Raw genomic sequence first — 16,039 nt, 5'->3', positions numbered from 1 at the left:
CTGCGACACACGGGCACGGTTAGTGACACTCACAGTCAGTACATACAGTACAGAATAACAGTACACGTAGTCAGGTAGGCAGCAGGTACCTATTGTCGTGCGGGTGCAGTACGACGCGCTGGTAGTCGCGGCGCGCCAGCTGTTGTTGTCGCTGCCGAGTGCCGAGCTCCGCCGTGCCGTCACGCGTTATGTACAGCTGCAGGCCCGACGCTGAAACATCACACGTATACGTTACATATAATGTGGACTTATTTATAGAGTGATATGAGACCATGTCTGGTCGGAATAGTTGTAGTATTGTACTTACTCTCGGCGGAGTCCTCGACGGCCTGCTTGAGGTCGGTGGCGGCGATGAGCTCGTCGATGAGGCTGTCGGGGTTCACGCGCGTGTTGCCCACACGACTCGACACCACGTGCTGCAAACACGTCATCAAACAAATCAGCTACAAGTCTACATACTTAGTAGTTCGTACTTATGTATAACAGTTATACATAGTACGACATCATTGCAGAAACAATCGTGCCGGAGATGTGACAATTTCTGCTAGGGAAATGCCTTCGTATTGTTAAATTGGAATAGGTGAGAGGGAAGAGTGGATCTCCAGACCTGTGCATCATCAGCAGGGGGCGGGGGCGCGGGGGGCGCGAGGGCGGCTCGCTTGCGTCGCTCGAGGGCGGCGCGCGCTCGCTCCAGGGACCCGCCCTCCGACGCCGACGCCGTCAGGGAGCCCGACGACGGGTTCCTGCGAGGAAACGACACGTTAGCTTGCTTGCATTGTAGTCGAAGGACAGACAACCTACATAACTAAAAAAAATATTATTGTATGTACATAGAAAAGAAAACAATGATTGCAGAAAAATTTACGAGTAAAACTATTGTTAACATGACGGTCCCAGTTTGCTGGATTTTCGCCATATAAGCTTTTTTTTCCCGACTTTTCTTTTTTTCACATGAAGTAATATATCCCCATCGTTATACAAAGCGGTTAAAATCTCGCCCACAAAATTGTTGAAAGTAATATGACCGATCAAAACTAAATATAAGAAAATAAATCCGCAATAAAAGTGTATTCGTAGTCAGATTTATATGTTCTACTTACATCACAGAACAATATTACATCAATCATTGCTATAACACGACAAAAAGCTATAATTTTCACTTTCGCAACGGTGACCAATTGACGTGGAATAAATAAAGCATGCACATAAATGATTAATATTTATAAACCATGCCATATTAACGCTATATTATGTCAGCATGCATCCAAGCGTCATATAAAGCGATAAAATATAGAAAAATATAGTTTGGAAATAAACATGCACCGTAGTTTCTACTAAATATTTACAATTTAACATAATAAATAGAAAAGACAAAGTTTTTATAATAAAAATACATTTTCGTATAAAAATCTATGGCTATAAACTAAAGACATAAAATTGCCATTTTTTAAAGGATTTCAAAATCTTATCAGCTATGAACATCTAACAAAACAACAACAATTTGACATGAAGCTATAAAATACATAAACGATAGTAGTACAGTAACATGGACACGAGACAACATCTACAGTACACGACACACGGGTGTGTCCGTGTCATAAGTACGTGTGTGCAGCCACTAACAGCGCGGAGCTGGGGCGGCGCGGCAGCGAGCCCGCGGGGGGAGCGCCGCCCGCCCCGCCCCCGGCGCCGGCCCCGCCCCCCGCCGCGGCCACGCCCCCCGCGCTGACGTCACGCAGCGCGCCGCACGCGCCGCACTCGCCGCCTCCCCTTCTGTCACACAGCGCCACACGCTCACACCGAGGTACCACACTACTTTATATTAACCTCCACTTATATACTACACATATCAGTTAACGGAGAAGACCACGGCACACGAGAGAGACATTCACAGTTAGGAGAACAGAGGAGACAGCAGAAACCAAGAACCCGCCGAAACCACACCCGCAACCGGTTAATACGCTGACACCGTTAGGACGGACACACGCAGGGAGCGGGACGGGAGGCGGGGCGGGGGGCGAGGGGGCAAGCGGGCGCGCACTCACCTCACGTGGTCGGTGTAGCTGTGGCGCAGCGTGGTGGCGGCGTCCAGGCGCCGCCCGCGACCCAGCTTCTCCCCGCACATCTCCTCCGTGAACTCATTCTTGGGCGTCGACGTTAAAATCTTTTCATCGTTCAGCGCCTGGTTGGACAGGCTCTTGAACCGGTGCCTGATGTCGACGCGCTCGCACGAGCCCAGGTCCACCTCGGGGTCGGATGGTATGCAGTAGAACTCGTCCTCGATACACCCGGACAGTCTGTTCGCGTTCGACACGAGCGAGTTCTTCCTGTGCGCGAGCGGCGTCAGGAACGGGAAATTATTGAACAGCTCCTCGTTCTTCTTGTTCTTCTCGAGCAGCGCGGGGATCGTGTTGAGCGACTTCTGCTTGAATATCTGGAAGTTGGTGAGCGGCTCCACGGCGGCGCTGATGATGGTGGCCGCCACTTTCCTCTTCTTGTCGAAGTACGTGGGCATCGCGAACGAGTTGTCGTGTCCGTTCTCGGAGATGAGCGTGGCGTCGGGCGTCCGGTACTCGTCACTAGACGGCGACTGCAGGGCGCAGCGCGGGATGACGTCGGGCGGGCCCGTCAGCGTGTTGTCGGGAGTGAGGAACACGTCGGAGGTCTCGCTCACGACGGTCTTCTCCAGCAACAGTTTGGCGAGCGTGCGGCCCGTGTGCTTGCAGTTCTGGGTGGGGACGTATAGCGTGGTGGTGGTGGTCGTGGTCCGCTCTAAGCGTACACTGCGTGCCGGGGCGGGGTGCGGGGGTTGAGAGAAAACAAAAACATAAAAAATAAATTAATAAAGCAAAATAAATAAAAGTAGCGGAACGTATAAGATGTTAGTGACCGTGCGCACGATGTTAATGAACACGAAGCGCGATGGGCTTTGTACAGGGTTCGCGGTGACGTCATGAGGGTGTGCGCGGCTCCCGCATGCAGCGAGCTACGTCCACGTGACGTAACGCAACGATATCGACCACCTATCACCGAGCACTGGCCGTCAGAGCTCATATGTTATGTTTACAAAGTGAGAGAGAAGACACTTGTTAGACGAGGTCACTGTGACACCGTGAGAGCGTGGTGTCGGGTGTGGTGCTGTACCTGTTGTGATGTGGTCGCGAGGAGTCTCCGGCCGAGTCGCCCTCGGAGCTCTGCCGCGAGTGCGCCGACGCCGCCGACGAGCTGCCGTACCCTGACGCCTGGAACATGTACACCACTATGTTACACATTGCTCTTGATACTTTAGCGGTCATGGATTTAGGAGGTAGTTGTAGTTAGTGTTTCCCTCAGGCCTCACCTTACTGCTCATGTCGCCGGAGGTGTTGGAGGAGTTCCTGGAGTGCGTGTGCTGCTGCTGCATGCAGGAGGCGCACGACGTGGGCACCGACGTCACGCCCACACCCGCCAGCGTCAACCCTGCAGACACATCACACCACATTACAATACTCGCTAGAACATGACTAGGAATGTCACTTAAGGATTGTCAGTGTTTCCATTAGCTGCATAAATTGTATCAGGTAGCTAGTAAGGCATTGAACATCGAAGGCTGCCAGTTACTTTCAAACATATTTACCAGGATAAACACATCAGTAAGAACTGCAGTTGGAATGTATAAAATGGAAGTTAGCAAACCGTCGAATAACTGTCTTCTTTTTTTCTTCAAATTTTCCACAGGGAACTTAGGCTATTTCGTTTCTATATAGGAGGCTGGAAGGCGACAGGCACTCACCAGGATGGTCAGGCGCGGAGGTGGCGAGCGGCGACTCGTCTCCGTCGGGCGTGGGCAGCTCGCAGGCCGGCACCAGCGTCAGGCTGCCCTCCGAGAACACGCCGCCGGGGACCACCGTCAGCGATTGTGATATACTACCCTCTGAAACATACCACACTAACGCATTACCAATCTTGCTCGCGATATCTATCAAAGATTTTCTGTGCTCTTTTGTAGATTGATTGGTCACAAAATTAAATAAATTCAGTGGTGTCACAGCTTAACTCATACAAAAAAAACATTTTGAGTCGGTTAGATTTTGTTTAGATTAATTTTGCTTCGATGCAGTTTGAACGAGCAAAAGTGTCTGATGGCTTTACTATTTAGGTCAGTCTCGGTAAACCATCACTCATACCGTAGTTCTTCTTCTTGGTGAGGGAGCCGAAGCCGGAGGAGGCGGTGGAGGAGGCGCAGTCGTCGTCGGGCGCGGCGCCGCCCGCCGTCTCCGAGCCGCTGTCGCCCGCCGCCATGCCGTCCGCCACGTCTTGCTTACGTTCTGGACTGTAACGTAATATTATACACATATTTTTACTATTTACAAACAATGTCTGAGATATCAGTTTCCGTTCTTACATTCAGGACATATACAGCTTAGTTATTATGTTTGTCTAGTTATTGTATGAACTTTATATTCGTTTCTCAGGAAATGATACCTAAAGTCAATTATTAATGCTGTCTTCAAAAGTTGAGCAGAATCTAAAAGGTGACCAATTCGACTGTCTGTTATACATTGTATGGTTATCGCACGAGTGTGAATGTATGTCTGCTTACACTTTAAATAGCGGGTCGCCGGAGATCATGTTCATCTTGATGCGCAGCCGCAGCACGGAGTTGTCCTGGCGGCGGCGCGGGTCGTAGCCCTCCAGCAGGCAGCGGCGCGTCGTCTCGCCCGAGCCCGCCAGCTCCGCCAGGTTCACGTCGCAGAAGCCCAGCTTCTGGTATGACCTGCCGCCTGCAATACAATACACCCCACACATTGAAGACTAAACCACTCGTAGTTCTCGGTACTACTCGTATGAGCTGGTAACAAAATATTACTCTCACGAATAAGTTACCAAGTTTAAAGAAGATATATCTCTAAACTAGAAAGTCAGAGATTTAAAAGGAACACGGAAAAGGAAACGGTACGACTCTTAATATCTTCTATTCTACAGAAGAGAGGTTCTTATTTATCAGTTAAGGAATGTTATAGCGTTGTTCAGTTAGAGTAAGTTTAAAGTCAGGACAAAATCAGAAATGCCCGGAGACAGATTGCCACTTACTTTACAAGTAAGAGAAGATAATATTTACTGAGTCACTACCAACAATTGTCTCTATAGTCTCTATAGTTCCGTAATATGCTATCCTACAATGATGCACGTGTAAGTGAATGTAGTTGGCAGTTACCCTTGCACTCCTTGCGCACGGAGACCCTCATGAGCGCCGGCTCCAGCACGCCGGTGCTGGCGTTGGCGCACATCTTGCACACGAACGAGAACTGCGCGTTCCACCGCACCGCGTGGTTGCGCACCTCCTCTCTGAAACAATACAACACACAATACTATGAATATACAAACATACATACATTTATACACACAAACACACAACATGATATCTGAAATTAATAAAATGTCCTCCTAGCTTTCGGTTACGGTCACGGTACAGTCCAGTTTGATTAAAACCAGCCATCACGGATTATTCCTATAGCGTAGGGTAGTTCAACAGAAATCAGAATCTATCAGAGTCTCTCATTTCCACTAGTTATAATTTCTATCCACAATTTGCAAGTAAAGACCGTCCGTAAAATATATAAATAGTTCAAGAACTTGCAGTGTTGAGAAAGTGCTAAAAAGGATTGAGCGCTGTTCAGTACTGCGGCAAACATTAATTCGACGTCCAAGTGACATAAATCTTAATGTGCCCGCTGCACCTCGCGCTGTGCATTTGACTTATGCAAGAGCACAAGACACTAAGAATATTCACTTATAAGTCCAGATTTTATTTTATAACACAAAATAAAAAAGGTATATAAAGGCGACTTTGTTAAAAAGCTTAAAAGATTTTTTTTTTTTTTCTTTCAAGAAATATTACGTCAATGTCTTACAGAAATACTTAAGGCTTTTCTCTTAAGTTCTTATTATGTTTACCGAATACAAAATGGAGGAGATACTATGTTTTAATGACTATATTTTTTAAGTCAAATCATGTTCATCAATTACTCTGCAAAATAAAGACGGATTTTATAAGCAGAGCACATAGCCAAGATTGGAAAAAAATATTAAAATCCTCCTGTTACCATATTCTGAGCTCAATAATCGTCACTCTAGAGTAAATATCAACTGTTTAATGTTCAATATGTACACGTGTAAGCGTTATGTAGTGTGTTGTGTTACAGTTGCCACATTTCCGTCAACACACCGACACATATACATACATACATACATACATACATAATGTACAAACATAGATACATGACAGGACGGATCCCTGTCGACGGTGCGAGTCGCGGAAGTCATGTCATCCACGCGTCGACACTTTAAATACATTAATACTACATCTGTATTAGGTATGTTTATTACATATCAATTGTGGATTTTGGGTAACAGTGATCTTTTAATTGTTACTGGGGAAAAAAGTATTTTATATAAACTAGTTTTCTACTGAGTAAAAGAGTTTTAACACGTTGAACATCGATTATAATGCTTATAATATGACCCTGTGTTTAGAGCCCTCCTAAAAGAATAGATTCTTTTTTTTTTTTTTTTTTTTTTCTCGAGGGGAAAAATCCTTTCGGATACCCCAATTTCCTGGGGGGGAAAATCCGGGTTATGTGGTGCTGCCACTAAAAAACCACCCCGGTAACCTTCTTTGATGTTTGGATGGAGGAGCTCTGGGACCTTAAAAACACACCAGTGCCCCCCACATACATCTTGCCTTATTGAGGCTCAACCCGGAGAGGGCTTTGTGCCTTTCTCCTCTACTTCGTTTGACAGGTGACACCCTCGGTTACTTAGGGTGCCACTAATACATCCCGGACCGCACTATTAGTGTACAGCCCCCACTGTAAGCACCTGCGGTCTAAGTTTGACACCAGAGTTAGCGGTTATTACCACTGCTTCGGTGTCGTCTCCGCTGCCGAGTCGGATCGGTTCTCTCCCGTACCCGCTCAGCGGCTTCCTTTTGGAGCATCACAACTTCACAAAAGGAGACCATGGCCTCCCAACGTTCCTCGTCCACCAACATAGCTGTCACAATAGCTGGCGGAGACAAAAAGAGTAGATTCTAATGCTAAATACCTACCATTACTGTGTGTAAGTAAAGCAATGACGATAGCACAAAATGACACTTTTCGTAAACTATTACAACTCCCAATTAGTCTTTTCAGGTAAACTATTAAGCCTATTTCTCCAAAATCTATTTAGGTATGATCCAGTAAACAGTGTGCCTGTATTAGTAAGCCGCTCATCGCATAAACGTTAATAGCGCCGTGACGACGAGATAGCGACCGTTCACCATCAACCTATTGCTTAGTTAACGTTTATTACCTTCAACAACCGCCAGAAATGGATCCTTACTGATAACGGAGGCAATTCAATCTGGTCTCATGTTTATCGCGATTTAATAACTATGAAATACAGCATTTGCCTAATTTTAGGCGTAACAGACAGTTGCGTTCGCATTTCGGGAAGCTAACGTCGTCAGTCCTTTGGAAGGTAGTAGGGTACATACATTAAATGCCCGTTTAATATAACACTCCGTGGCGCAGTGGTTAAGGACGCCAGGCCACTGCCATTGCGTCGGGAGGTCCTGGGCTCGATTCCCAATTGTTTTTAAAGTCCCAGCGACGGAAGAGCAATTTTTAGCGCCGGAGCTGTCTATTAAAAAAAAACATACGAAAGAGAGAAATGAAGTTTATAGCAGTTGGCTTTTTGACATTTTCCTTAATAGTAGTCAATGAAGTGGCATGAACCACTAATTACAAAAACTAAAGACATAATCGGCCAAATCCAACCGGTACCTAGTCCTACATGTCTGCTTAAAACCCAGCAAATACTGTCTGATCGGTTTGATCTCCAATACGTTAATAGACGTCGTTAAGATACGCCGCAGTTCAGTAATGAAGGGAAGTCGTTTACAGCGCTACTCTGCCTCTATACCACTAAACTAACGCTACTTACACGAGACACGTATTTATATCGTAATAGTGTATACCGTATATAACGTGCAGTGAAAGAGTATTGGAAACTGCTTGATATATTCAAGCTTATTAAATAAATGTTATATATCCGCCTATGTCGCGAGACACTTTATAAATTGAATACCAACTAGCTAAGTTATAAAATGTCGTTTATTGAAAAAGCACTACTTTAATACAAATGTTAAGAGAAAGTTGCGGAAAACATATGTCGTGAGCCTTTTGATGTACAGACTTGCATCTCTACCAGTTCTGATTTTACAGAAACTTTCCCCACTTTAAACATACTTTACACCTGATGTAACTCATATTGTTAACTACTTACTAGCTGGGGCAGGCTGTAATTATAAAACTCTTGTTTTTAAATCCTAATTTGGTTGACAAACTGTACGGGTCACTGGTCCAGTTAAATTACGTATATCTGCCAATCAATCAGTCTAGCCTATAATAATCGTTATCACCGACATGTTGTCTGGACGCAGCTAGCTTGTTAGTACATAAGTACACGTTTAAATAGAGTGCGGGCACTTAGCCACTAATGCCTATGTAATAACACCGCCTGCTAAGTGCTAAGTGGACCTACAGAATTGATCGTTACCTTATTTACACGAAGGTTAGAATAAATTGGACTACAAATTATGGTAAATTGATCAGTTGAATACAAATACACATGAATGTTTTTCAGAATAATAAATAACATCGATTTCTGTTCTTTCAATTAAGGTTCTTTGTGCCAGGCTGCCTTAGTGTTGCAGAGATTCCTAGTCGTTCGTCTGAAATATACTGTATTAAAAGGAAAACCGCCCTTAGAATAATATAAAAATATTCTTTTAACTTGAAAATCCTACGAAATAAAATCATTACAAATAAAAATAAAACAAATTTAACCACTAACGTAAAAAATATCCATTTAGTAACTTCATATATTTATTTCTGTCTATTAGTAACAATTTATTACTAGACTATCTATTCTATATTTTAACAGATTGTATATCTAAATAAATGAAAAATGATCAACTTATCTATCACGTATATGATCGCTCGCGTGTTGTCAGTACTATTTGATATTAATTACCTGTGTTAGTATATAACAACAGTCACGCACACGTGCACAGCTTAGCCTAAATAAATATCGATTTATAAAACTACATGTTTCATGTTTTTTTAAAGGGCCAACACATAAAAAACATTAGCGTAAAAATCCTAAAACGTAAAGACCTAAGACTAAGAGATTATTGCTACATTGATAACCAAAACTGTTTTGTTCGGAGAAGCTCAAATATAATTTTAATAGTTTGCTGATTCGCACCGACTTAATCGGGTTCAAAGATCTGGCACAAAAACTATTTATTTTCATAATGATATATTGTTTAATTTAATACCATATTTTTTATTGTCTGGTTTAATTATTTGTTAATTAATAAGCATTTCAGTATATCATATAGCAGTGATAGCCGAGTGGTTTAAGTTGGCACCTCCCACGCAAGTGGTCGCAGGTTCGAATCCGAGGCAACACACCAATGACTTTTCGAAGTTATGTGTGTATTAGAAATAATTATCACTTGCTCTAACGGTGAAGGAAAACATCGTGAGGAAACCTTGCATGCCTAAAATTTGTTTAATACATTATTGAGGGCATGCAAAGTCCCCAACCCGCACTTGGCCAGCGTGGTGGACTCAAGGCCTAACCCCTCCCCTTCGTTTGGGAGGAGACCCTTGCCCTGCAGTGGGACAGAAATGGGTTATTAAAAAAAAAAAAAAAAAAAAAAAAGCATTTCACACGTTTTTATTTAATTTCCGACGTTTTTCGTGGTCAGTGGTAACAAACTCTCATTTGTAAAGTTATTCTACGTTTAAGAAAAGGCTAATATCAGAGACCAGTACTGCAAACGATGGACAGACCACGGCCTCCCTCTAGCAAGGTATGAAAATGTAAAATATAATAGAATTAACGCGAACACGCATTTTATAACACTTCGGAATGCCTGACGTTTTAGCACCGGTAACACTGATCGTGGCCACAGGCTGACTCTGAGCTAGCATTTTCGCGTTAATTCCCGTATTCTATCACTCAATAAACATGCAACGCGAAAGTTTAAAAGTTGTGAGATAAAGGTCTGATTAAGGAGAGCAACATAAGCTATTGAAATCTGAAAATTGTGGAGCTTAGAATGCCCCTAATTATTACCTCATGCCTTGGTATAATGAATTATAATAACAAAGTTCATATAATCTATAGTAACAAAGTGTAATAAGTAAACTAATTAGTTCCAAGGTTCATTCCCCTGTGCGCAGCGGGCGTGTCGCCGTATCACTGCTAGGGCCATACCCGCGCGCCGTGAAGATATGTATCGCGGACGATATGGATGTATTAAGATTCATGCTTTGATATTAACGTACTGTTTATGCTATAAGAAGGTATATAAGGTTATAAATATGAACTTGGGTTTGTTTTGGACGTAATAAGTTTTAGAGATCATAATATTAAGATAGTCATGTTTTAATTTCTTTCAAGATTAATAGACATCCAACCTGTATATTATATTTCTTATTAAAGAAATATGATTTCTATGGTTGCAATTAAACACGTATTCATACAAATCAATGCAGCTGTTTTTTAAGTGATTCGGTACCGAGGCACACAATTATGAACAACTTAAGCTGGAAGACACTTTTCAAAGATTTTATGTAGGATAGTTGTTATAGTACCTACAAGCGCCGTGGCCCGACTTCGTCCATGTATAGTACAATTTGATCCCGTTGATTTCATTCCCGTGGGAACTTTGATCCCATTGGTCGCAAACAAACCTTGTCCCGACAGTTACAAATAAGTATATTAAAAACAAGAATTACCTAATTTAGTTTAGTTGTTCAAGATTCATTTTTATTGATAAAGATTAACAAATAAATACTATTGCATTATTTCCCCGAATGTTCTGTATTCTGGTATATTAATGCTCGTATTGTTTCGCGGGTGGTTTCCAGGCTTCCTCAACCTTGAGAGGTAGCGAGGTCCGAGGCGTTAATGAATCTAACTAAATTATAAACATTGTTGTTTCAACCACGTTCATTGCGTCCGACTAGCTACGTACGAACACTGAATTACTTAGGGTTACCTCACGTGTATACTACTATAGAGGCTCTTTGTTTACTGTATAATAAGCCACTAATTAATTACCGCATAACTTATAAAAACTGTTGTTAGTAGAAACAAAGTTGCTAATGAATGAAAAAGCACATTTTTTTTTCTATAAAATTTTTAACCGTATCCTACATAAGAGTAGACATAGAATAGAGAACGACACCTGGTATGATCCTTACAAACCTCGTTTGCCCCATTCACATCCATTAATCTTGTCATACAGGACCACTGGTTATTTGTTACTACAAAATATCTGGATACCTGGATAAGGTATCACATACAATAATTTATTAAAAAAACTCAACTTTCATTCGGCAACAGGCATTTTTTGCAGAGTAAAACAAATTTGTTAACAAAGCTACTATTTATACAGTCTACTCTTTACGCGTGGCTTAAACAACTTAGACACTAGGTTGACCACCAACTATACGACAAGAAGATCGAGGAATTAGATAATCAATAAATGTGTAGGACTACAGTGGATGAGACCAGCGCAGGATTGTATCACGCGGCGTACTGAGGGAGGCCTAAACTCAACAGTGGGTGGAAACAGGCTGATTAGAAAGATGGAAAGCTCGGCATATTGTTTGTCATACACTATTTAATCCAGAATGTTCACCGGCCCTACATCAGACAGAGGTTATTGTCCAGTTATTAGAAGCGGCGATATTACGGCGATAAGAGTAAAAAGAGCACCCTGGTGGCCCCGCGCGTTCGTGGAACCACCTCGTAAATATGACGGTAACTAGTACCGACCTGTATAAGTGTATGGCTGAGCACACCGTGGGGATATATACTGATGATGTATCATGTGGAATAGTAGTAATTGATTAAATAGGTAGATGAAGGTTATTCCACAGATAGGTGGCTTTTTAACATTGGAGTGAGTTTGGTCCTAGTTGTGATATTATGGTAGTAATGTTAAGTCAAAAGTTTGCGGTGTTTAGGATAAGTTTAAAATAAAGTTTACTAAACTAGAAGTAGGTTAGATAAAGCATTTTATGGCTATTTCAAGTTAAGTAGTAAATCGCAAGCACCAAGGCTTAATTATATTATTTAGAGTGTAGAATGTAGAATTACGCGATGTAAAAGTAAATCCCTTACCCCTAAAAGAAGAAGCAATCTCGATTTTATATCTAAGATGTGCACTTTGTAACATTTAGCTTCCACCTAAACATCATTGTATATAAAAACTCGTTGTTTATCATAACCCAAGTCTCTGCGTTTGTCATGAATGGCCGCTCGGAGCAGACAAACTCATTTGACTTTAAAAGCATACCTAATTTTAAACGGTTCTTTAAAATTCGCCTCGGCTTTGTTCATCAGTGTGATAACATCTTATTGTGCAGTTGAAGGCACTGGAGTGGGGAGACGAGGGGAAGCGGGGAGGGGGGCTGGACGGTCCGATTGTTAAGGAACTATGCTGATGCAAAGGTAGTTGATAACAAAAACGTATTATATGCAGTCGTATTTTAGAGCGGAAATTATATTTTGTAGAGATAATCAAAGATAGATAAATAGGTAATTTTTTTAGGGCGATCTCACAAACTTAATTTACAGACAGCGTAGTCGGACTCTTTTAAAAGTATCATCTGTTGTTAGTAATAAAACATTTATGCTGTAATACACAAACAATAGAACGATTAGGGCCGCAGTCTTAACATTATACTTATTGGCGTTTGATGGTCTCCGCCTAGTCTGCATACAAATATAGGAAAAAGGCTTGATATTATGTATGTGAGTATATCTGACGAGCGGTCAACGTCTTTACCTATCTTTAAATTAAGTTTCAGTTGCCAAAAGTCACGCTACTCCTTGAAGGTCAAGTTACTGTATTAGTTAAGGAAGTAAACAGGTCATTACGTTAAGTGCGAGGTGTTCACCAGTATTAGGGCGCGGAAGTGACGTCACATGGACAGTGGTCGGTGGCACGCGACACCCAGCGGTCAAACGTTCACGTCCAACTCGTTCTCGTTACCATTTCGTGTAGCACACAATTGGGACGACCAATATGGAGTGTGGAGTACGAATTGTGAGACTAGGGCTGCCGAATGTTGAATGTTTGTATGTATTTCGAAATATGATCATGTGGTATCAACTGTGGGAAATTATAGTAAGATAACTGTGTAATCTGTTTGGTTATTCATATGGCGAATGAATCATAGGTTGTAGTGATCATAGCTGGTGGCGATCTTTGGTCTCTGTCTATTCTTCTGAGAAAAAAACCTAGAATACATAGAGCGTCGTTACAGCATACTATTTGTCAACATACATAACTGTAATATCACACTTTACTTATTCAAAGATTTCTGATCTATTTGAAGCTGGAAAGCAGTTTTCACCAATATACTGTAATTGTTTGCAAAACAAAAGTAATTCATGTGTGGACTTATAGTTTTATGCAATTGGATATCTTTAACTCCGTATTGAACAGTATGTGTGAACCCTACGTGTGTGAGGTATATGTCGCACAAGTCGGAACATACACCGTTAGCCGCGGCGAGTGGCGAGCAGCGTGTGGCGGCAATCAAGCCGCGGCTAGAGCCGACCGGTTCTTGTCTGAGTTAGTTTGACTAAGGCAAAGCTACTAGTTATTCATTATAGTTTTTATCACTTATATCTGTCTCATGTGATGTGTATATAATAATCATATCATCGTATTTTTTTGTTTTCAATGCTTCTGAGTTGCAGGGTCGAGGATTTTGAACAAATATTCATTTGAACGGAATGTTTAAAGTAGTATCTTGAAATGTTAGGGGTTTGTCGAGATACAGTAACTGTAGTAGTACCCCTTGAGTACCTTTGTCCATGTGAGTATGCGCTTAAATACGATTTACTTAGAAATCCATAAAACAGCTGCAAGCTACTTCTACAGGGGTCAGTATCTTTGATTTTCCTATAGCTAGTAGTTTCTGGAATTTTATAAAATCAATTTGTACAGTTGCAATACTCCCAGACCCTTCAACGTTATCTAGCAACATAGTGTGTGTTATCAAAGACTCTTATATATTCAGTACACGCCTCTAATATCGTAAATAGAGGCTACTGAGCGACGTCGCAGCCCGCACTCAGCACCCGACATGTGTCCCAGATAAATCCTTGAGAGGTTTTTATTTCAAACCCATTTGCCGTCAGGATAGTTCACAGACACGTGGAACAAGGACTGGAGATGACTTAATGTATCTCACTTAGATACGAGACGAATTATATTGTTTTGACATGTGTTTCACTCACGTACATATTTGAAGTTTATATGGAGTTTGTTTAGTATTAAATTGGATTTTATTTGTTTAAGTAGTATGAAGACAAGTGTCAAAATGTTATGTAGTTTATCAAATAGGAAGTAATGTCTTACTGACCGATATTCTTCGGCCTATTTAATTGAAACTAGTTCCACGCTTAAGTTTATGTGTACTGGAGAATTCACAATGATGGATAAAAAAGTAAACATTTGCACGCAATAAGGCAAACGAAATGCTTGAACATCGAAACATTTTCTTACCTTCCCTTGCATTATTAATGAATAGTTTTATCATGAGTCTTGTAAACCGCACATTCCTTTCAATACTTTCAGCCAACAGTGACCTGTACACTATTCGCTGAATCCAAATGTCCCAATTCCTGAAAACCACTAGTGAGAGGTGCATGTTTATATTAATTTGTGGTATATAAGTCGTGTCGTGAGGTCTATGTGGTCGGTACGTGCTTGCGCCCTTAATTCAATGACCGCCGTTGAGCAACCACTTCATAGAAAGTTTGTGTGTAATTTAATACTAGTAATTATTACGTGTTAATAGGTTACTCTAGTAGATTGTTTGTTTTACTAAACTAATGAAATATTACTTCATTTAAGCGGAAATACAAAAGGATTATTGTGTTTATAATACACTAGCTGACCCGCGCAACTTCGCTTGCGTCATAAGAGTGAAGGTCATAATTTTCCCCGTTTTTATAACATTTTTCGTTACTATTCCGTTCCTAATGGTCGAAGCGTCATGCTATATAGCCATAGTCTTCCTCAATAAATAGGCTATCCAAAAGTTAACATTTTTTTTAATTCGCACCAGTAGTTCCTGAGATTATCGCGTTCAAGCAAGCAAACTCTACAATTTTATAATATTAGGTAGTATAGATATTGAAATACTGATCAAAATTAAGAGACGTTTCAGTGTCCGTTCAACCATAGTAAACGTAGCGTAAAGTCCATTAAATTACGTGTACTGCTCGTAAAATGTATCAATAAACCCCGTCACAGCCTGATTCAAGCAATAAGGAACGAATACGCGAAACATTTTAATAATTCAGCTATAATAATTACACAACAGCTAATAATTGCGTATAATAATAGAGTGAAATCACATATTTTCGTAATAAATGGTTTATAATAACGCATTAGTCGCGTCGTTAGAGGCGGGCGCGCGCATAAATGTAAATATTAGAGACAATAGCGCGCGCATTTGCGCATTGACATCGTAATTGTGAGCGTATTTATTAGTGCGCGCGCTTGTGTGATCAACGACTTAATTGTTAGTTAGTTGGTTAGTTACTGTTTCAGGAAGGAATGTTAAACTCAATTTTAAAAGCGATTACTTGTGGTTATAAGACTATTCCTTTAACCGAATACTAAACTGGGATCGCTGATATTCTTTACAACTTCAACATCTCGAAAATAATTGTGGTATGAAATATGAATTGTATATGATATCTGAGTAAAATTTTAAATTAAAGGCCCTTTGTCGTTTAGGAAGAGACATTTGCCCAGCAGCGGGTCGGGAAGAGATATTTTTTTACACAAATAAAAATAGTAATGTCATTTACATCCTATCAAGTACAGAGTCTAGTAGATGTTCACAGGCATGTTATATTACAATATCTAAGTAAATGCCTCAAGTGTTGTGGAGTAATGTAACAC

At 41.4% G+C, this 16,039-nt stretch overlaps 1 protein-coding gene across 2 annotated transcripts in view; it reads right to left on the bottom strand.

Annotated features, from left to right (window-relative positions):
* The window catches only part of LOC142985954 (uncharacterized), a 114,466-nt gene that overhangs the window by 1,184 nt on the left and 97,243 nt on the right, over window positions 1-16,039 (bottom strand). For both annotated transcript variants that reach the window (XM_076134192.1, XM_076134195.1), the window contains 10 exons: window positions 5,198-5,328; window positions 4,583-4,763; window positions 4,167-4,312; window positions 3,773-3,913; window positions 3,341-3,459; window positions 3,145-3,242; window positions 2,046-2,783; window positions 608-743; window positions 308-416; window positions 90-210 (listed from right to left, as the gene is read on the bottom strand). In XM_076134192.1, the coding sequence (XP_075990307.1) occupies window positions 90-210; window positions 308-416; window positions 608-743; window positions 2,046-2,783; window positions 3,145-3,242; window positions 3,341-3,459; window positions 3,773-3,913; window positions 4,167-4,312; window positions 4,583-4,763; window positions 5,198-5,328 (1,920 nt within the window). The remainder of the gene's footprint in view (window positions 1-89; window positions 211-307; window positions 417-607; window positions 744-2,045; window positions 2,784-3,144; window positions 3,243-3,340; window positions 3,460-3,772; window positions 3,914-4,166; window positions 4,313-4,582; window positions 4,764-5,197; window positions 5,329-16,039) is intronic.

This window comes from Anticarsia gemmatalis, chromosome 2 (assembly GCF_050436995.1).
Source record: "Anticarsia gemmatalis isolate Benzon Research Colony breed Stoneville strain chromosome 2, ilAntGemm2 primary, whole genome shotgun sequence".
NCBI classification, from domain to species: Eukaryota; Metazoa; Arthropoda; class Insecta; order Lepidoptera; family Erebidae; genus Anticarsia; species Anticarsia gemmatalis.
The sequence above is the reverse complement of the archived record's forward strand: the minus strand, read 5'-3'. Positions and strand labels throughout refer to the sequence as shown.